The sequence below is a fragment of the Notolabrus celidotus genome, chromosome 6 (genome assembly GCF_009762535.1).
Source record: "Notolabrus celidotus isolate fNotCel1 chromosome 6, fNotCel1.pri, whole genome shotgun sequence".
NCBI lineage: Eukaryota > Metazoa > Chordata > Actinopteri > Labriformes > Labridae > Notolabrus > Notolabrus celidotus.
The window spans coordinates 22,440,879-22,463,818 of NC_048277.1; the positions used below are offsets into that span (position 1 = coordinate 22,440,879).

Genomic DNA, 22,940 nt, shown 5'->3' on the forward strand with positions numbered 1-22,940 from the left:
TAGCTGATTATTTTATGAATTTATTTCCAAATGTAAACTTCACTATTTCATGCATACAAGTTATGACAACATACATTATTCAACAATCTGTTATTTTTCATATTTGCATAGGACATGGTCACAATATATTGTCTAACATGTAAAAAATAATGCCATAAAAAGGTACAGCAGAGCAGCTAAGACCAGCACATTGAATGCATGTAAAGTCCGAGGAACTGTACAACTGTAATACTTGAATGTAGTGATTTTGGTTTGCTGAGAGATAGAGAGAAAACATGACACCTGAAGGGTTAGACTGAGGTCGTTGGATGTACTGGCCATAGCTGAGTCAAGAGTTATTTACAGATTAGATTATATTGGTGCTGAGAGGGGAGGCAGCACCATGGAGTCACTACAACAGGCAACTGATGGTGATGGGCAGAGGAGAAACGCACAGAGGTATCAAGAGAGCGACATTACACTGAGGAGGTACACTGAGGACAAAACAGGTACAGGGAACAGAACCAAGAGGCTGGTGAGAGGCTCTCTGTTATCAAAGGGAGGTCATTCAATAAACTGAAACAGACAAATCCTTTCATGGCAAAAATATCCATCGCTTGAGCAAAAAAACTTTTGTCATTGTGCATTGCTCTGGTAAGGAGCCGCACCGTCGGTACAGGCAGTCAAGCAGGACCACCCGGTAAGTGACAGATATGGTCTGCTAGACTGCTCGTTCACTTTGTCTTTTTTTATTCTTTATATTTGCTTGTAAGATTTAACAGGTTTGTTCATTCAAGCTATTTTTAAAAAATAACAAAAGTTGCTCATTTGAGATGTAGAAAAAGGTCCATTTTAAGCACAACATCCATCGATCAACACTTACAGCATGTAAAGTTGAACCCAAAGTGGGCTAGGTTCAAAATTCACTGCAACATTCATCTTTCCCTTCAAAGCCTTTGGTAACAACTTGTAACTGTGGAGCTTCTAAAAGAGCTGCTAAAACTCAAAGCTCCTTCTCACTGCTTGACAATCAATCTTTCCTATCATTGGCTGCCTCTCAAACATTATCCAAGCTGCAGAAAGCCACAGGCCTTTTGAAACATGCTTTGTATGCCCTTGACCTTTACATCATTTAATATCATCGAATATGAAGTATTGCATGTTTGTTGTTGATTCAAATTGGCGTAGCCTCCACAAAGAGCCTGATGAGAAGTACGGAGAGATTAAACCCGGAAAATGTCAACAATGAGAAACGTACCTTGTGCACAACTCACAATGTGTAAAAACCTCACAGTCACGACAGACTTCTATCCATAACCTACAAAAATGCATCGGGTCGATATAAGCAGCACAATTATAGCAAATGCAGTTTTCAATCCTTTGGAATGGTTGGGCATTTGTTATCATTAAGATTGTTTATGTCAAAAAATACCTGTAATAAGCCATCATACATTACTTGAGTATTGTACAGCGAAATAAAGGAAGAAGAAAAAATTAAATAACAAGAACCAAATGAAAACAAAGCTACACAATCAAAATGTATACATAAAGCAGAAAAGAAATATTACTGTACATTACATAAAAACATGTCACACTTTATAAAACTGTACAGGTTTGTTAAATGTCTGACAGTAGCTAGGTGGGTTTTTTTTAACCAACAACATTTGTATCATCTTTATGAAGTTTTTCTTATACTTTTGGCACATCATTGACACCGAACATGCTTGTTCGATGATATCAGTCATGAAGATTTCAGTTAAGACGGTCGGATCAGTGATATATCCATATAATTACTATGACCTTTTTAAACACATCAAATGTTAGTTCTTTACATACTCGGCAACAATCAGTTCACTTTTAAGTATTTTTACAATTAGCAGAAAAAGACAGCAACTGGTACACTGTTAACATTTTCTACACACCATGCTTTTCCATTTTGTCATTGTTTAAAGTCTTTTTTCTCTAACAGATGTCTCAGTCTGTAATCTTACTGAGATTACAGACCTAATGGTGGATTTAAAAAATGCTGACAAGGAATTTTGTAGTATTTTACAGCTGACATCATTGCACGCATAGAAAACGTTTCAACTAAGACAAAGTGTGGAGCTCAGTAAGGTTGGTTTAAATATACCTATATCAAAAGAAACTTTCAATATCGGAAAGATTACTTATTGAATTTACAAGGATGTGCAGGACCCTGACAACATGGGATGATTATATAAAATGTAGCCCAGTGTTTTTTTTTTCTTGTTTGTTTTTTTACAGAAAAAAAGTCTTTCTTTCCTTCCTTCTTCATTCAAGTAGGGACAAACAAAACCACCTATTTGTGCTACTCATTAAGCCAACAAAAGCTACATGATGGATGTTCTGAAAAGATATGAAGGTACAACAAAAGTCAAATATTTCAAGAGGTATGATTTTTGAAAAAATAATGTACAAGCTTTAACATTTCATATGAGACAAAAAAAAGCAACAATAAAAATTATCATGACTACATTGCTAACTCACAATGCTGTGGTCTCTATTCTTATGGAAAACTTTAAAATAATCTAAATAATAAAGAAAACAAGTCAAGCCATCTGAAAAAGTCGTACATAGAGGTCAGGAAGTTTCCTTTTCTTAATATTTCCCCAAAAAACCTTAAAACAATCCTTTCTTCTTCTTCTGATTTTTTTGGATTACAGGCTGAGTGAAATAACCTGCATCCTGACATCAACAGAGTGTAAAGTGTTTTGGATTAAAGGGGTTAACCCCATCAATGGAGCTTTTTTTTAAAAAACAATATATAGCGCGTTTAAACAGCCTGCCAAAAAACAGTCAACCATAACGCTGTGATAGAGTCCAAATAATCGGAAATGACCTGAAGACAATGGAAAATCTAGGAAAAAAATTAAAAAGACCTTTTTCCTCAGAGGTTAATTATCATTTGACAATAAAAGCACATACAGTAAAAATGGACATGTACAAAAGTGTGTTCAATGGCCTTTTGTGTTGAATTCTTCAAGTAGATTTGGTACAGTGAGAGTAAAAGTAATGAGACACTCTGCCTGTGGAGGCCTTCATGTCATTGCTGCAGTCTGGATGGATGGATAGACTGGGTTGTTGTTTGTACACTGTCACAGTCTGTTTGATTTCAGATGGTAGTAGCTTCCTGTTGCCTACTGTAAGTGTACTGACACCATAAGTTAGAGATGTTAAAGGGGCGTAACACTAAAAAACAGCTCCACAGTGCCCAGTGCTTAAAGCAGGACTGTAGGATGTTACAAAGACATTACAGGCCTCCCTTGGAGCTATAGGCCTTTTAGAGGAGTCGTTCCTGTGTTTCCAGTGTGGCGGGACACTGACCAGCAGTGAGCACCCAGGAACACCGAGGGTGGTGAAAGGGCTGGCAGACATTTCTGTGCAGCAACTGATGTTAAATAAAGTCCACAAACTGTCCCGTATCTGCTTTGCTTTGCGGATGTTGACCCTGAGGTAAATGTGCAGAGTATGGATTAGGAAGTGAAACCTGCTTGGCGAGCTACTTAAGATGTTTTTTTATTGTAAGAGAGAAAGTTACAAACGGAGGCAAAAATTGACTATGACAAAAAAGTAATGGATAACACCATAAAGAGCTGCTCAACAGCAATTAGATTTTTTTTGTCTTTGAGACATGGTAAATGTAAAACCCTCTCAGTGCTTCCTTCACTAAGCGCTGCTGATCAGTGGCATTCAAAGTGTCACCCTGCAGCTTGGAAACTATTTTAACATCTTGCTGTGTTTTGAGGAAACTACTGCATTGGATCTAAATAAGGGATGTTTTCTTTCTGGAGGATGTTTGTGACAGAGCTGATTCTTCACAGCTTTAAAGAGAGATGGCCGCAGTGGAGAACGAGGGACAAGGCCCGCCATTCATGAACTTACACCTGCCAGACCGCCTCAAACAGCCTCAATGCTTCCAAGTCAAACTTGTTAACATGCATGTAGTGTGAAGCACGGGACTGCAGGGGCAGGAGAAGGTTGAATCAGTGGTAGCATAAAGCTAGCATGATGACAACAGTGTGGAGGGGTTTAACTGGACCCACAGTACATGGGTGAAACTATTTCTGGCCATGGTGCTGAAGCATTAAGAGAAAATGTAGGCATAACACAGACCGGCGGGGGCTGCAGCAGTTTTGATAGCGGTGCCCGTTTCCATGGAAGGTTTACTGTGCCTTTTGCCTGACTTATTGAGGCATGTCTGTCTAGAAAACACAAGTGAGCTTTCTCACGGGGACATCTGAGCTTCACAGGCAGGACGACGTGAGGCTGGTGAGCACTGCTCTTTGCTGATATGTTTGTTTGGTTCACATGTTATTACAACAGTTCAAAAGCCCCCCTTGTTGCGAGAGAGAAGTTTGAAAGCAGCTGTTTGACAGTATATGGATGTGAATTTGGAGCGATATCATCCTAGGCATTGTGGATTTTGGCTCTCCAGCAGTAGTGGAAGATTTCTCCCTGTGCTTCCGATGGAGTCGGGTAAATCCCACCCATGCTGCTAGCCTTGTCTAGGTAGTACTGTTGTTCATACACTTGTCTTAACCCTGCAGGTTGGAGCAACCTGCTAATTACAGCCATTTTTCTGCTCACAGTTTCTACAGTTGGAGGGTGGAAAAAGGAGGAGATGAGTATGTCTGTGGCTGGGTGTCTCCTCCTCTGTGCTGCTCGACTCATGATAAACCTCTCCTCTTTTATCGGGACCTGCCCTCTCTTGCCTGACTGTTGCAGATAGCCGCTTTGTCCGCTGTGTGCTTTGGCCCAACCTGGCTCTGCTCAACACTCTGGCCTACATTTGACCCACAAGTTAGGCAACCTTACGCAATTCAGCTGGCTCTAAGCTCCGCCGCTGCTCTCTGGCAGGACAGGTAGAGCGAGCTGGGGGAGGGAGGTAGGACTTCCCCGGGAATGGCATGTTAGCACTCCTCCTGCGGGCTGTGAATGGCTTCTTGTGGGATGCAGCTGTTTCCTCCAGGGAGGCCACAAAAGGCAGGAGGGAGGGAAGCAAGCAGGCTGTCTGGCTCTACCTGTGATACTGCCAACCAGCAGCCTCAGGCCTCAGTGAAGGGCGCCTTACAACACTGAATAGAAGGCTTTCATTCACTTCTGTCTTTGGTACTTTTTCCTATGTGCTTCAGAGATGGATAAACATTGTTTCAACTAAAGTCCCTTTGTGTCCGTTGTGTGCGTGCGTGTGTGTGTGTGTGTGTGTGTGTGTGTGTGTGTGTGTGTGTGTGTGTGTGTGTGTGTGTGTGTGTGTGTGTGTGTGTGTGTGTGTGTGTGTGTGTGTGTGAGAAACATTGGCTGATGATACAGTGCTCTTAAAGTGAGCAATAACAGCTGCTTTGAAACTTAACTGTCTCCATGAAAGGGTGTAAAGTTTCTTCAGCTGAGTGTGATTATTAAAACTGTTAACCCAGTATCATCCCAATCCTCCCACAATGCAGATTCACACAGTATACACTGCACACCGCTGATTAACGACACACATATTTAACCCAGTGTAACAGCGACCGAATATTAAGGATGCAGTGAAAGAACAGATGTCTTTTGCTCTCTGAAGGTGGATGTTTTGGGGAAGCTGTATCACATTTGAACCCCCAACAACACAAAGGAAAACAGAAAACATGCATTGTGTGTATGATTGACCGTAAGAGCGTAGGGCGAGTTTCCTCGACGTGAAAACCAACAAAAAAACAAAGAGTGCAAATTGTGTTGAGTGTAAGGCTGCTATATATGTACTGTATGTTTCTCTTCTCCGTGTTCATTCTTTCAAGCTAACAAGGCCATCCCTGAGAAGGGCTTAAAATTCAACCCCTTGTTGAATTTCAGAGTAAAGTGATGAGTATATTGTGCAGTCAATGTGAGTACTGTGAAAGTACTGTGGTATTACAGAAATAGTTACTGTCTTCAATCCTGAGGTGTGTGTGTGTATGAACCCCTTCTCCTCACCCGTTCAAATAAGAAGAAAAAACTCAAAGAAGAAATCCGTTTTGATAAGACTTGTCAGGGTGTCTGTTTTTTTTCTTCTAAGCTTGTTCCGTCGACTGCAAACATACATTGGACAACTAGCCATGATCAGAAGCTAAAAAATACAGACTTATGGTACAGAATGTAATATTGCCATCTGGGAAAGGCATTACCTTCTTTTAGGATCGCACATGTAATTGCACTACAATAAGCAGTTATGTACAGTATGGTACACCACAGCAAGCGCAGGAATAGCAAAAGGAGGGGGGCTGCTGACAACTGTGCAACACAAGTGTTATGACAAAAACACAGGCCTCCCAGGTCAGAGGCAGAAAGTGCGACTGGGTTTCAGTTTAAGGCGAGTTGGCAGGGCTGAGGGTGGGGCTGAGGGTGGGGCTGGAGGCGTCCGAGCGGCTGTAGTCGCTGAGGGAACTGGGACGTGTGGTGCTGCTGCCGCTGCTGCCATGAGGCCTCTTCAGCATGCCGGGCTGGAAATCTGAGTGGCGCCGAGCGTGTTTCATCAGGTGGTCGCTTCGCATGAAACGCTTGTCACAAAGAGGGCACCCGAACTTCTTCTCCCCCGTGTGGGTGCGGTAGTGGCGGGCCAGCTCATCGGAGCGGGCGAACTTCTTACTGCAGTCGGGCCAGGTGCACGGGAAAGGCCGCTCTCCTGTAACACACACAGAGACAGTGAGGAGTTAAATCACAAGTGCATGGAACAAAATCACATTATTTCAGCCAGTTTTTTTAGAAAATAGGACTGCAGCCGTCCAATACGGTTTCATTTGGAGAAATGGCTACAAGCTCTGAATAATGAAAATTCCAAATCACAAACTAAAGGCAAGTACAAATACTGCACAACTGTACTGAAAATAGTAATCAAACATAATGCAAAATGCTGAAACAAACATGAAATCCTAAACGCACAAACGCAGAAAACTGATGCAACAAAACACGGATTGTCAAGTCCTCACAACAGAAGTGCTCCCGTGGGCGTGGGCAATATGTGGAACAGGGTCTTGTGGAACTATGTGGAACAGGGTCTTTTGGAACTATGTGGAACAGGGTCCTGATCAAACGTGGTTTATGGATAAAATTATCTACAATGGAGATTAAGAATGTTGAGGAAGGCTTTCGTATGTTTCTGAATTTGCATCATATTTATCTGAAGCCGGTTACTCCTTGTGAAAATCCATATGACAGTAGCAAGTGTTTCCCTTGTCTGCCTCCATACCTTCCCAACGTTTTTGCACACTGTTCTTAGATTTCCTGCATTACAGCCTCAGCATTTTTGACCTTTATCAAAGTACTTTAAACTAAAATGAAATAAGTTGACTGAGCACACTGCTGCTAAAAGTTAAACACCAATCAGTCTTTTAACTATTTCAACTAATCTTTTGAAAGTGTCTCTAAATATGACGTGAATGAGGTTGCTGGTTAGCCCAGTGGTTAAATTACACACCACATGTACAAATCCTATGGTCTTCAAGTGGATCCATGGGGTGGCCATGGCCTTGAAATCTGATTGGCCAATCCAACATCCCAAACTATCAGCCTGTTTAAAAGCGGGTCCTATATTAAAATCCATATTTTTGGGGCTCTGTTACAACAGGCTGCTGGGAGCTACCTTTGTATTTCAATGTAGCACCTATGTGGTGAATTTGGACCACAACTTTTGGGTCCTCGGAAATCTCAAGGTTTTAGGATTTTAAGATTTAAATGTTGTCGCTCTGTTGAGATCCCTTTGAAGTTAAAACATCAAAAACAAGAATGTAATATCATTTGGATACTGATATGATAAGTTTAAGTCGATATGTTAGATAAAAGGGTAAATATATGCTATTCATTTATGTGTTTCCATTCAATAGAGGCATAACAGCCCAAAAATAAACTTTAACAAATGGTGTGAATCAATATTAAGCATATGTGATTTAAAGTTTATAACCCAAGAGACCCAGTAGAGGTGGAATGCATTACCATCTTGAAGATTCTCTGGAACCCTCAAGCTTTATATTTACAAGCCTGTTTAAAATCTCTCCTAAAGTCTAAGTATTCTTAGTTGTATTGCTAGTTGCAGTGAAAGTAGCATTAACAAACCAGCATGACATGTTCCACTCCCGCACTCACCATGTACCTAACAGCTCTCCACAGTGAGAGACGTGACTCATCGTGAGGTGTTTACAGGTTAACAAGTTGTGAGGACTGCCATGCACGACTACAAGACATTTTGGGTAGCAAAAAAAGTGAACAAGAGTGTTCTGTTGGCAGACTCTGAGTCATCAAGGAAAATTAATCAGAAGTTGCTGCACAGTCATATAGGCCAGTAAGGGGAAGGATATCAAAACCGCAGGAGACATCTTCAAAATAATAAAAGGAGGAAAAAAGGCGAAGTAGCTGAGCCATGGGACTCTAAAAATGTGCGCTGTGCTGGATGTGCACACACAGCTTAATTATCTTAGCTCCAGATGCTAATCACACTCACAATGGTTACCCAGCCCATTTTCCAACATGCAACTATCTGTGACTCGGCACATGGGAAAATTACACCCTTCCCCCTTCCATAAGGCAATAAAAGTGGGCTTTGACACAGATCTCCTCAAAGCCAGATGGTTCTATATATCTTGTGGTTTACTTCTATTCTGATGTGGAAACATCATGCGTGGAGCCTGAACGCTGCTTTCTGCATCCGCTGGCCACTATGTCTAATACTGTATTCCATTTACTTCCATTTCAGTGAGTTTCTGCCTGACAATAGCCACATCCAGCTTCTAATTTTACCAGTGTGGCATTGCAGTGCTATAGAGAAGGACAGGATTGATTCTTTTAATGTTATGCTTCTTTCTTGAGAACATGAATAATCTATCAGCATGTGCGAGGAGGAGGAGGATTTGGAGTATGAAAAGGAATAGGAGATAAGATGCACGAATGTTTATGGGTGGCATGACAAGTGAGAACAGACCAGGAAATGCGTTCTTTGTTCTGTGCCTTCCCTCGGGGCCACAATGGAAACAGTGCCATTCAGCATCAAACACTCACATGCTACCTGATGCCAGTGAGTCTCAAAAAACAAGAACTCAGTGCACTACTAGTCTGCATCCCTCCCCCCCATATACTGCATGGTTACAAAACATGCAGACAGACAGAGCAAGTCTAGACAACCCGGTCTGTGTTCCTGCCTCTGACGCCTTACCTCAGCTCCAGACAAACTCAGTCTGCCCTGCCCTCAGTGGCTCCTGCAGGCCCATGCAGGGCTTAGTGTATGTAAACTCTGTAACTGACATGTAGACATTTGCATTCAAGCTCAGAGTCCCCTTTCCAAAAATATCTGCACAATTACTCATCTGCTTCTAAAGGGAGCACACAAAGAAACAAACCACCTGCCCCGCATGGTGCTCAATTCATAAAAAATGAGCAGGCTGTGGTAGTTTGACCCTGTTTACATCCTGGTTTACACCCTGGAGAAAAGGAGGAAGTTCAACCTCTGAGGCAGTAAACCTATTGAAAAGACTCCAGATAATCATTAAAAAGACTCCTGATAATCAAATTTCATACCTCATGGTAGCCAGAGAAGCAGCCTGTGCTGCCTCCTGGCACTGCAAAATTAGTTATTGGCTAAAAAGTGGAGCTTAGCGCTGCGGGCTGCTTAAGGCTCAATAACTAGTGTAACGGATCCAACAACATTAATATTTAACCAGACACCAGAGAGCCAGGCTGAGATATCAAGTCAGACTGTGCTGATACAGTAATGCAGTCATAGTGGAGAGCATCAGGTATCCAACAGGAACTCACCGGGACACAGCAAATTATTTAGAGCTCTGTGACTTCTTAGAAATGCAGAATTAAGAGATACGCTGCCGGTTTTGACCTCCCGCTAAACTGCTTTGGCATTTAGGTCAACAATATGAATATGGATTAAAAATCCTGCTGCTTTAACGTCAGCTTTAAAAGATTCATAAAAAAATGCAGTGCCCCATTTATCATGTGATGCTTTTGGTTGCAGTAAGAAAAACAATTTCTGCAAATAGAGGGAAGGTTGAAGGAGCAGACTCTTTGATCCAGAGTGGAAATGATGATGATAGGGGCTATCACCCTGCGTGGTAGGAGGATGTCACTCTGCAAGATATTTCAGGAGACTGCAGCTATTACTCAGCATCTCTGCTGAAAGAGGAATGCTGCAAGCTACACCCTTTACCCAGCTCTCATTCCAATCCAGTTCTACTTCTGTCACAGCAGGGGAACAGCACTGCTCGTGACACCAGGCACCGCCGATTGGCTCTCCTGTCTCTGGCAGCGTCCACATCGAGGGTGTGTGGTTTGTCTTTCTCAGAATGTGTCAGTTGGACCGGGCAAGGGGGGTGTAATGAGGGAAGCTTTCCCTCTAACGAACACAGTGACCCAGTTACCCGTTAAGTGAGTTACATCATGCACACAAACTGTACCTCTACTAAGCGCTAGTGTCCCCCCTCCAAGGAAATGTGATTATGTCACAGGTACTCCTGTTATATAACTGTTCTCTCCGAGGCCACTGGGTCAGTAAATAAACAGCTCATCTCTGCTCCTCTCACTCATCCTGCTCTCATTCATATCTGAGAAGTTGGGCTCCTTAGTTTCTGCAGGAATGGTTCAGAGAAATTGAATCTGAGTTGCTCTCCTGGATGTAAGAGATGCTTTCAGCGAAGGCGCGATCAAATCTCTTTTTTGACGTGAGCAGCGGCACAGGAACTCAGCTCGGTCACCTGCTCCAGCTACCAGCATTTCAAACAAGAGTAGATAACATTCCTGGTTTGTCCTCAGGCAAAGGCCAAATTCACACAGTGTACCGCTGCAACCTGCATGTGAGCATGCCATGAGAGAGCTAGAGTAAATAGCTCTTCAGGGTGAGGAGGGGTGACAAAGTCAAGCTCCTGTGGATGCATCAGAGATCTCCTTGAAGTTCCCTTCGCTCTGTGTGCACAGTGAGAACCAGAACAGGAAATATCATGATTTGCAGAGATCAGAACAAAAACAAGCTGCACACTTAACACGCATGGAAAATTCACTAGACCGCTTCTCGAGAAGGGACAGTAAAACTAGAGTCACACACTGCAGATCACAGCTCATTAAAGTCAGAGCTATACCTCACTTCAGCAATAGCTTGAAAGCAGCGTCAGCTTGGCAAAATGAACATGAGCATGGCACCACTAACTCCAGTGGAAGGGCTCTGCACAATCCTGTAATTTGGTTGTATGTTTTCAACAGACTATGACCTGTAACCAACTGAGAGCAAGCAGAGAACCATTCGTGGGATTTTGGATAATACTAAAATGACTGCAGAGTCCATCATCAGAGTATACCCAACAATACACAGCCCCTACTTCTACACGCAATATCACATCATACCAAGATGATATAAACACTAACATGTGTTTTAACTACACTGAATATACACTGAGGCTTCTGCTGCACCACTTTCTGTTGTTCTAACAGCACAATATGCAAGCTTTGCTGGTGCAAAAATAACAACAAAGGGCTTACAAAGGTCTGTGGTCTGTACAGGGGGAAAAAAAGTCAAAGCTTGATTCGAAACACATCTAAGATCAGAGGAACTGCTTACGTGGCTATTTGTCCAAATAAAATGAAAAAAGTCTGAAAGGAGAGGAATAACCATGAAAACATCTCTGTTTTCATCTCTCTGTTTACCACATGGTGGCCATCTTCTTGGGATGTCACGCTCATGAACAGAGGCTCAAATGTTGTTATTGTGTTGTACTGCTGTGTTCCAGGTTGTCAGTTGAATGAGTGTGTGAAATCTAACAACCCCTATATATGTTCACAGTTTCAAAATTGATCAGCGGCTGAAACGACAACAGATGACAAGCATCCAGAGGGATCTTCTTTTAAAAGTAACAGTACATATGCTATTATTAGATACTTAAACAACAAGTAATATTAGCAACCATCTCCAACCCCAAAGTAATATCAGCTTTTTGCTACGGCTATGTTGGCTAGTAGTCTAATGGCCCTTTTCCACTACTCGACTCTACTCGGTTTGGGTACCTTTTTCACCAGCCCGAGTACCGACTCACGGTGGGCGGGGTCGTCATAACCATATACTGTATAAAATATGAACGTAGTATCCGTGACACCACCCATCTGTTTCTGAAGAGCTGTTTTGAGGCCAGTCGGCGGCGGCAGCCATATTGCTGCTGTGGAGCCAGTGTGACGTAAAGAGGCGGAGTTTGAGCCTCATAGCCAACAGCTACAGTGATCCCGCAGTCAGCTGTGCCTCTCATTGGAAGAAGTAATCTCAATATCCTCGAAATTGCCCCGTTAGAAAAAAATTCACCCCCCTCACAGTGTGAGCTGATCGAGAAATAAGCTATCCAGACTACACTCGTCTTTTGTACCAGGCTGTAAATATGTTTATTTTGCTGTAAAGATCGGCTTTCTCCCATTCATGTGTATGTGACTTCCGGTACTACCGGAGACAGCCTCAAGCGGATCCTCGATGAACTGCAGCTTTTAACACTTCCGCATTGGACTCATATATTTAGACCGGAGGTTGCCGCTTGGTCATAACCGCTGCCGGGAACCGCTGCGTTCACGTCATTTTGAACGCAACACAAACACAACACAAACACAAATGTCGCGCTCATGACTCTTCGGTGACAACATTCTCTGACCAATCAGTGGCCGGCAGTCCGTCGACGTCACCTTTTTAGTATCGACTCAGCTCGCTTGGCACCAGAGCAGAACAGGTACGAAAAACTGGTATCTGACGCGAGGTACCGCGCCCATGGAAACGCAACACAAAGCGAGTAGAGTCCAGTCAAGTCGAGTAGAGTAGGGCTAAGACAGGTCGGTGGAAAAGGGCCATAAGTGTCTTGAATGTTAACATTAGCTGCTGAAGCTTAAACTTCGGTCAGCTATTTTAGTTTAACTTTAAAAATTGGGCAGATTATCTTTGGGATTTTAATTTATTACTGATATTTCTGTTGTATATCAATCATAAAGCTGTTAAAAGATGACAATATGACAGTTATTCCGAAAGAAAGAGGCCGTCACTATAATATTAAAACAACACGTAAGCTTCCTGTTCTCAGTGTGGCATCTGAGGATAAGTCTGTCCTGTAAACATGTGTGCATGTGATTACTGTCAATTCAATGTTTATAGTTAACAAGAGGGTCGATAAGGTGAAGTCATGATTAGGACTAGCCAGAGTTTGTCACAAGAAAGCTTTTTAAAAAAACAGGACTCATCTGATGTATATAATCATCTTTGGTCTTTATTGAGAGGGACCTTGCTTGTCGTTGAATAGCCTGCCTCCCCTTGTGGGCCTATAGTGGCCTATATGTGGGCTGTCAGGTTGTGAACAATAGCAGCAGCCTCGCTCCCAGCAGGAGAGGCACTCCTGTAATGCGTTTCAATCGGACAGGCTGTGTGTTCTAACCGTAACTCACTCCCCTTGGTCGGCACTGCAAAGAGCTATTGACATTCACCCAAAGATGTGCAGCGGGGTCGAGTGTGACCGTCTGATTCCTGCACACACTTAGCCATACATTACTCCATCCCCTTAACTCTTAAGGGAAAGACAGGGATGGCTCGCCTGCATTGACCAGCTCATCAAATTTTGCTCAATTAGCTAGAGTGGGCACTCTGAGTTAGCCTTGAGTGCATGCTAAAACAACCTGCAGACGTGATGTGTTGCAGGCATTTTCCTTATCTCTGAAAGTCTGGTTAACTAAGGACATGCTAACAGCTGCAGCCATTAATGGGTGTTTACAGTTGGTACGCAAAAAGCAGGTGGGAGCAGGGATGCCTCATCATCCGTGACCCTCACTCACACCATACAATGCCAGCTTATTCCACTGATGGAGTTTGACACTATAGCTCATATGAGATTGATGTGCCTACAACCCAGTTCCAAACAAAGCCCTCCTAGATCCTGACAGGTCTCACTGCGCTGAGATAAGAGAAGATACAGGCTGCAGATAATGCCAGGCATGTTATACCTGATACTTTGATGTGTGTGAGGGAGAAAAATGTTCATGTCTCACGCAAATTCATCCGGCCCCCCCTTCCCCCAAGACTACACAAAATACTCATCTTGTTTCTGAAGGCCACACCCCAGTGTGTCGTGGTCTGCCACAGTCTGATTTATCATGCAGAAAGAGGGGACACACCTTGCATACCGTAGGGAACATAAACAGCAGAGCTGGAGACAAAACACTCCCTCTGACATTAACTCCACAGCAATTTTCAGCTGTTCCCTCTTTTCGTCAAGAAAAGTCAGCCTACCTCTGAGATGGGACCTGGTGAGTGCCATCTGACAGGGGTGTTCTCTGCTGCAGAGGTCACAGCCCTTCAAACGTTAATCAGATTAGCTGCAGATGTAGCTGAATAAATGACCTACATCAATGGAGGGCATTGACAGTGTATATCCTGGTATCTAACCCAACCCCCACCCTGCAGCACTGTATATTCTCCGTCTTTGTGCTGCAGATCCCTCCCTTGCATGCGAGATGTGGTTGGTGGTTTTCTGAACAGTGGGGGTGAAAAACGCTCACTCTTCCACAGGTCTGTATCCCTCTCTTCCTGCCGCCGGTAATCAACACCACACCTTTAGCTTGGGCCAGGGCTCGGCCTCGCAACACAACACGCTCGAGCACCTACTTTGCTTTGGGAGCTCAGAAGGGTGGGAGGGGCTGATGGGGACATAGAGTAGCTTTTATAGAACTACTCCAGAGCTAACCAAAGAATACATGAGCCCTGTGGGCCACTGAAAGCAACACAGCCGGGGAACTAGCTGACAGGGGCTTCTCAGTGCCCACAATGCATGCATGCTTGGCTGCTTATACACAATTGAATCTTGTTTACATTATAACATTAGGAAGAACCAATCCTAGTGTCAAATGTACATGTACACATGTAGCATAGCATATGGACAGCATGTGCACCAGCACACGCCTTAGAGATGTCTTTCATGCTACAGTAACCCTGCATCAGAGGATTACAGAAGACAAGATGGAGGCCCCACTCGGATTTAATTACATCCAACGGATCAAGTAGATTTAACTACTACATTATTGTCAGTGGACACATACATAACTCCTAAAACCTTCACGGGCCTGCCAGATTGTATTTAGGAGGGTTGCTTTTGGGAAAATGTCTTCTATGCTAACATTATGTTAGCAAGGAAACATTAGCCCATTGATTGACCTGTTCCTATATCTTATTATGTAGAACTCCCAAGCGGCAACCTCCGGTCTCAAACTACTAAGCCCATGTGGAAGTGTTATAAACTGCAATTCATCAAGAATCTGCATGAGGCTGGCTGCAGAAACACCGGAAACCACATAGAAAACAATTCAAAAAAGACGATCTTTGCAGCATTAATAAACATGTTTACAGCCTGGTTCAAAAAACGGCTTGGATCTACTTAGCTAATTTCTCTAACGGCACACACCATACGGGGGGTGAATTTTTTTCTAACGCTACAGTTCAGAAGATATTAAGATTACGAAGATTTTGCTCAAAAAAGGACATGGCTGACTTGACTCCCAGTCGGGAACACATAGCTGTTGGCTGGGAGGCTCAAACTCCACCTCTTTACGTCACAATCTGCCTGGTTGAGTTCCGCATTTCCAATATGGATGCCGCCGTCGATTGGCTTCAAAGCAGCGCTTAGGAACAGGTGGTGACGTCACAGATACTACGTCCATATTTTATACAGTCTATGAGAACTCCCAAACAGTCAAATGTGCTTTAAGCCTTTCCCTTCTTAACTGTAACACTAGCTAGAAAAAGTCTGAATAGTAACGTAGGCTGTTTTCTATTTGAGCTGCTAGGTTATTAAAAGTTATTTCAGATTTGCATAAGGTTATGTCCCTCTGTATCTTCACTGTTTGTTGTCTTTAGGGTTCCTTCTCCATCCAGAAGCAGTGAAATGATAACGTTTCTCAGATTCCCTGATACACTTCATTTCTAAAACACAAGAGAATGACATTATGACAGCATCCAAGCATCCCACCCTGAGCAAGAAGTCAGAGTAAAATGGCTGCTGTGTGAAAATGGTTCATACTGACAGAGGGCAACTTATAACAAATACATTTTCAAAATTGAACCATCCATCAGTTAGTTGTGGAGACATTTCCCTCAAAAATGTCAACTCAAAGTAACGCAACAGCAACAGGATCATCACCAAGTCACAAAAGTCTATCACCTGGGAATCAAGAATACTAAGAGGTTTTGTTGACCATGCATCAGGTAGATGTTGACATATTTTAGAAGGAAAGTAAAAAATGACTTCATGGTGAGGCTGAAAGAGAACTCTAAAGTCAAAGAGATGCAGCCTGTTTGGACTATTCATATATTTTTCTAGCAATCCATCTTATAATTGTTGGAATATCTTTGTCCACATCAAAGTGTTGGACTGTCAAACAGACAAACCTCTAATGTGGCTACAGCATGTCATTTGTCATGTCATTAAATGGGGTCAAATGGAAACTGTCATCATTACTTTGATGACACATCAGGAGAGCTGTAGCTCAACTGGGTGGGTGAGGAGGGTGGAAATCCTGCTGCGTGGCAGGTAGACAGACTGACCTTTTGTGCCCCAGTACAACTTTTATCCATTGCTGTGCCAAGGTCAAATTCATACAGGAGCAGGAAAACCCCATCTCCACCCTGCTACCTCATCACTGCCACCAGCGACATGGGAACACTGGGTACTCTGTGTAGCAGTTCTGCCAAATATAAAACCACTGGCAGAGACACAGTATATATAATAGGTGACTAATGCTTCTTTTTCCATGTGGAATTTAGGATAATTTCACGTCTTAAAAAAATGTCATTAACTGCATTTATTTGGCTGGAAATAGAACGGCAGCAAAGCTTGCATGAATAACTGGGTCTATATGATGGTTGACTGTGCTGCCAGGTGGGGGCCAGTTATTTTTCAGGACAGGGATTTGCGACCATCTCACAGTATTAGAGGTACCCCCAGCAGAACACAAAAGAGGTCCAAACAAAACACCAACCCAACTGTAAAATATGTTATTAGGCTCTTTGTCTTTGAGATACATTGACCCTGTTCCTCCCTGTGATTCAAAATGGTTTTCAAATAGGTCTCGCACACTGACAAGATGGCCTTTTGTGAGGCCCAGCTGTGGGGGGCATAGAAGGCCCGGGCTGTTCTTTCTGAAGAAGACATGACTTGTAATGAGCTTGTCAGGGGCCATCTCTCCTTTGGATATGGCAGTGTGCATGACATGACCAGAGCAGAGTAATGAGGCTTCACAGAGAACACCATGTACTCTTCCAACACAGGACACCTCTCAGAAAAGTAGGTCTTCATTGTTAAAAGTCTGTTATGCCTCTTAAGACAAAGAATTGAAAAGGAATAAATGAAAAAAGGCAGCTGAGAGGGACTCACAAAAAAGTTAAATTTATCTGTCCTTCATTTGTTCCATTTATAGCTGAGTTTATCTGCACATTTGTGTTACATGACTGAATTTTCCGCACTACAGGATACGAACATGTGTCCCTTGGAGCCCCACCTCCAACACCAAGAGATCAGACAAAAGCTGCTTGGTAACCTTAGACCTCTGAAAACTAAAGTGGATTCTTCACCATGAAACTCAGTTCAACATGAAATCCTAAGTCTGCAACAACCAAACGTTTGAAACCTACAATAAAAGAGTTTCCTTAAGTCGTGTGCCCCATGTAAAGAGGCTAAAGTCCTTAAGTGGGCGGCCTGGGTTTGATTCCAACTACCCCTTTCTTGTTTGTCACTCCCCACTCTCTCACTGTTTCCTGTTCTATTCTCTCTAAATAAAGAAATAGAAGCCTGAAAAATAGATCTAAAAAAACATTTTTTGAAGGATTCTGTTATGTTTAGAGACTTTGTCCCAAATATCGGGATATTTTAAAAAAATAGGCTGTGCATAGGGTCTATAGTGGCACAAAGAAGGATGAACAATTTTTTAAAGATATATATTTTTGGGCTTTTTTCGCCTTTATTGGACATGACAGATGAAGAGAGACAGGAAAGGTGGGGAGTAGGGAGCAGGGGAAGACATGCAGTGAATGGTTGACCAGCCGGGAGTAACTGCCCTTCTATGCATTGCCTTTTTACAAATATGATTGTTTGTGTCTGTTACTATGGTAACTGAAAATTAAGGAGGTGACATAACGTCAGATCAAGCTCAGACTTTGGTTTCCTACCAGAATTACATACTGGGATACTGCAAGATTGACATTGTGATTTTTCATTTACCCCTTACATCTAATATGTCTGCAGCAACCTGTGAAGGTTGTATGAGCAATAACTGTGCATTGTGATGAGTCTTGTTTGTAACTCTACTGACCCATGGAGACCAGCACCTCTCCAGCCACCGGTCCACCTGCCAAACTTTGTCCCTATGGACTGAGCTACTGCCGCCCCCCTATTGGTATCATTCACAATTTTTCCCCATAGAAACATATTAAAGTTATATTTTTCTGGCTTCTTACACCTTTATTAAGATAGGAGAGGATAGTGGATAGAGCAGGAAACTGGGTTAGAGTGGGGGAATGACATGCGAGAAAAGGGGCCGTAGGCTGGAATCAGACCCGGGCCAACCGCTATATGGGTGAGCGACCTAACCATTAGGCCCAGCCCACGGCCAATAGAAACATATTAAAACATGTACTGAACGGGCATGGACAATTCTGAACTATTGGAGCAATGGACGACTTTGCGGGGGCCTCCAGGTTAGCTAGCTGTAAGTTATTAAGAATGTCCTTTTCCATCCATCTAGCATCTTGAAAAGCACCAATAGAGAGTTTGGTGCGAACGTCTAAGACTGGATGCTAGCTGAACTAACATGCAGACGTCTAATTTAAGAGATTAAAGAAACGCTAAATTGTCATCAGAAGATGGTATATGTGTTTTGGAACTGTACTTTATTACGGCTGATGCTTTCCGTACTCTTTTGTACTCTGAACAACACATGCAGAAACGCTGACTGACATTGCTGCCGGATTCTCTATGCTATTCTCTATCTGTTTTTAGAGGTCACATAATACCTGATTAGAGGTTTTCACAGTGAGGTCTGCTGAGTAGTTCTGCAAATGTTTTCAGCTGTTGAGAGATTTTGCATTTTGGTTTTTTTCTGCATTGAGCACTGCAAAGAAACTTAAATTCATGTCCACTGCAGGGGCAGCAACAAAAGATGTATAATAGAGGTTTGCAAAACCTAACACAATCTTCATGGAAAAGGTAGTTTAGAAAATTACTGCACCCTTGCAATCTTTCAGGAGTTTGCAAAAGATGCATTACAATATACTCATACTAACTCTGAAAAATGAACATCTAATGTCATCAAAGACTATAAAAAAAAAATGTTCAAACAAAAGTCTTGCATGCCTTGACATAAAAATAATGCCTCTCGTCATGAAATGATCCCTGGATTAAGTTTATCTTAACCTGTCAATTGGTTAGATTTTTATGTGCTGCAGACATTGCTTAAAAAATACAACATGGTTCATATTTCAGCTCCTCTACACTGAAAAATCCCACACACACACATTGCAGAATCTGGGATGATGACGCATGGGCGTTACAGAAGTCAAGTAAGGACACTGAGTCCCTGGCTCTTTGTTTGGTGTCTATAACAGTGTTCCCCCCTCAATTAGATAGCGGTGTTTGGCTGGGACTGACTGGGCTGGAATCCATTCTCTCCTGACTCTGCTAGTAGGGGCTGAAGGGAAGCACACTGCGAGAGTCTGGCTCTATGAAAGCACTGCAAGGCTGGCTGAGGCAGCCGAGGTGAACTCAGATGACCCACATTCTGGGACTATCCAATCAAATAAGCAGAGTGAGCCATTATTATCAGAATTTATGGGACACAAACCAATCGTGAAGCCAGACGCTGGGGCATATACAAACAGAAAGGCAGGGGAAGGAAACGCTTAATAGGCAAAGAGACAAGGGCAGGGCTAATACAGAGCAGTAACAGTACACTAAAAACACACAGTTGAGGCTGAGGGAAGCACACTGTGTGCTCTCTGAGGGCGCTGCTGCAAGTTTGGCTTAGGCAAGGCAGCTGGACTGAGATGACTCACGTTCCATGACTAACCAATCAAATAAGCAGAAATGTCCTCTTTATCAGAAATTAGAGGACACAAACCAACCAGAAAGCCAGACAAACAGGATATATCCCAAAAGAGAGAGAAGGCTTTCACAGACAAAGAGACAAAGGCAGAGCTGATAGTCATAATTAAAAACTGCACAAAAACACACTTGCATTTGATTCCTTTAAGGAAGTTATCTGAGTAAAGATCAAGGAGAATTATGAAGCTTTATCCATATGTCAAAACAGTCTCAGTGTCTTAGCCTGTTTTTGACTAATGCTGCAGCAAAGCACAAAGCTGCAGCTGACAGATGAAGGCAATGCAAATGTAATTCCCATAATAATGATGGGTCAAATTTAACTTATATACTTTTACACCCACAAAGGAAGCTCACTGTGTCCTCCATTTTTTTTTTACAGATATGCTCTGATGCTAGTCACATATTGCATACATATTAAATTCCTCTCTAGAATGATAAATCAAGTGTTTTGAAGAAACACAGCCAGGTCAGATTGGACTCCTGTATAGATGTGTCCGTGAGGGGTGTATTGTGCAAACAAGGGGGCGCAATGTCAAGTAGATATTCCACATATGTGGACTTCTGAGTAATGTTTTTCTTCCATGTATGTCTGAAGCATAGCATTTCTGTGTGTGTGAAGTCAACACGAGACGTTTGTCATATGATCCAGAGAGATGACTTTAGTTTATGTGTGTGTGAAGAAAGGAGGATATCAGTGGGGAGAGAGGGGGTGTGTATGAGCTGCAGTCTACAGAGCAGAGAGGGGAGGAGAGGCTCCTCAGTCGAGGCTCAGCTAGCTGAGTCTGTTGCTGGCCAGATCAGCTGGCAGTCTGTCTAGCGGGGGTGTGGCACATCATAACAAAGGGCTTTGGGTAGACAGGGGACTGCACAGCGCTTATCAACCCCCCAATTTGAGTCGATCTACATCTTTTCCCCCCTCTTTTTTTTCTGTAGCCCAATCCTGCGGAATGCAAAGAGCAAACGTGGAGGTATGGCGCATGAGGAGAGACAAACGCACCGCTGATCCAGAGCACGTTTGAAAGCGTTTTCGCCCTGCAGTGTGACGGTACACGGAGCTTACCACGAAGCGATCAGCAAAACTTTTTGCATGTCCTTGTTAGTGCACTCTTTGGCTTGTTCTGCGATGCACACTTTATGTGTTTTGGACTGTTGTAGTTCTTTTTCATGTCGCCATAAAATAAAGTCAACTTTATTTCATTATTCGCGACTACAAATAACGCAAGTGTAAGTCTAGTTTCCGCGTATTTGTCTTGCATTTTCCCCGCAGTTTCAGTCGGTAAGCCCACACACAGTTCAATGCAGGCGAAAGGGGTGCAAGAGGAAAGCGGCGACAAAGCTCGCGGACTTGAGTGGGAGTGGCACTATTTTCGACTCCCTCCCTCCCCTGAAATTATAAGGACATCTCGCAAAGTTCACAGAACTTGGAGGAACAATCAAATAATGAAACTATGCACCAAATCTGACCTTAATTGCACTTTATGCGCAAAGTATATCCATTTCGGGAGGATCCGTGATTATTCATAGCCTACACATAACTCGATGGAACACCGCGGACTAGTCATTCCCCTCCTCCGTACATACATCATTCTGAATGTGACAAAACCACACTTCTTATCAGTATTCTCTGTTTTAATAATCCGAGCCGTTCTCATGGAGGCAACAATAAGTCATGTTCTAAGCAACAAACATTTGCATCCAATGAAACTGACCTGTGTGTGTCCTTAGGTGGGCTTTGAGGTGGGATGATTTGCCATAAACTTTTTCACAACCTGAATAGTGGCATTTGTGCTTTTTCTGAGGTGATTCTTGCTCAGTTCGACCTCGCGATCTTTTGCCTCTTTGTTTGAGCGAAGGATCGGAGATGGTGGTAGGTGTGGCAGAGTTTCCATCATCTATGAGGTCCGGCATGCTCTCATCCTTTATTTTTGCCTGCTCGGCAACATTGTTGGGAGTCTGCTGGTTAAAATCCGCCAGAATCCGCGCCACCACAAAAAGAGAGGAGTTATCTTTCACCAAAGGCTCTTTAATTTCCTCTCCGTTCTTGGGGGAGGACGGGATTTCTGGTTTAATCTCCCTATTCCCTTTAGGCGCGTGAACAATTGCACGACTGGACATTGAAACAAGGCACTCTGCTGCAAAGTGATCCATTTTGTCTTTGAAACAGCCCCCTCTGCTCCTTAATGACATTCAGAAAAATCAAATGATGGCGTTTGAGAAAAAAAAAAGCAATTGTTCCGTGGTTCCCTTTGTGTGGTGAGGAGAGGAGGAGGTGGTTCTCATCAGAGAGAACTGACTTTATGATCTTACCCGGCTTTCCAATATCATCAACATCCTGTGAGAGAAACGCCTCGGACAAAAACGCAGACAAACCCCCTCAGACACACACAGAGAGGCAGAGATAGAAAAACAAACCCAATGTCTTTGTTTAGTGCAATGACGCTGGTAACAGGACCTCTACAAACTTGGATGTGTTAACTCCCATCGCGGCTCCAAACACTCTCCAGCATAGTGAGTGTGTCTCCTGAGCGCCTGTTCCTGCTGGTTGTATCCATGCTGGGGGCGTGTCGACCGGCAGCGCTCGGCAGCGTCGTCAGAGCAGCCGCTCATTCATTGGGTGCTGCGTGTCCTCTAATGCACCCGGCAAGGCGAGTTACTTGGAAGTTTCACCACAGGTTGCCTCCATGCATTCAGATGATGTATCTCACATGCGACACATTATGTACTGCAGAGAGCTTTAGGAGGAGAACATGCGATTACATAGGAGGATGGATGGCATCATGGTGGAACATCCTGTTCTGCTGCATCCTGCGCAACCCAAATGCATGAGCAGATTTTCATAAT

The 22,940-nt window shown here is 43.1% G+C and overlaps 1 protein-coding gene across 1 annotated transcript; it reads right to left on the reverse strand.

Annotated features, from left to right (window-relative positions):
* klf13 (Kruppel-like factor 13) lies at window positions 1–22,940 on the reverse strand. The gene is made up of 2 exons (XM_034686423.1): window positions 21,809–22,940; window positions 1–6,634 (listed from the first exon to the last, which is right to left on the reverse strand). The coding sequence occupies exons 1-2, from the start codon at window positions 22,284–22,286 to the stop codon at window positions 6,318–6,320; spliced, it is 795 nt and encodes a 264-aa protein (XP_034542314.1). The 5' UTR covers window positions 22,287–22,940; the 3' UTR covers window positions 1–6,317.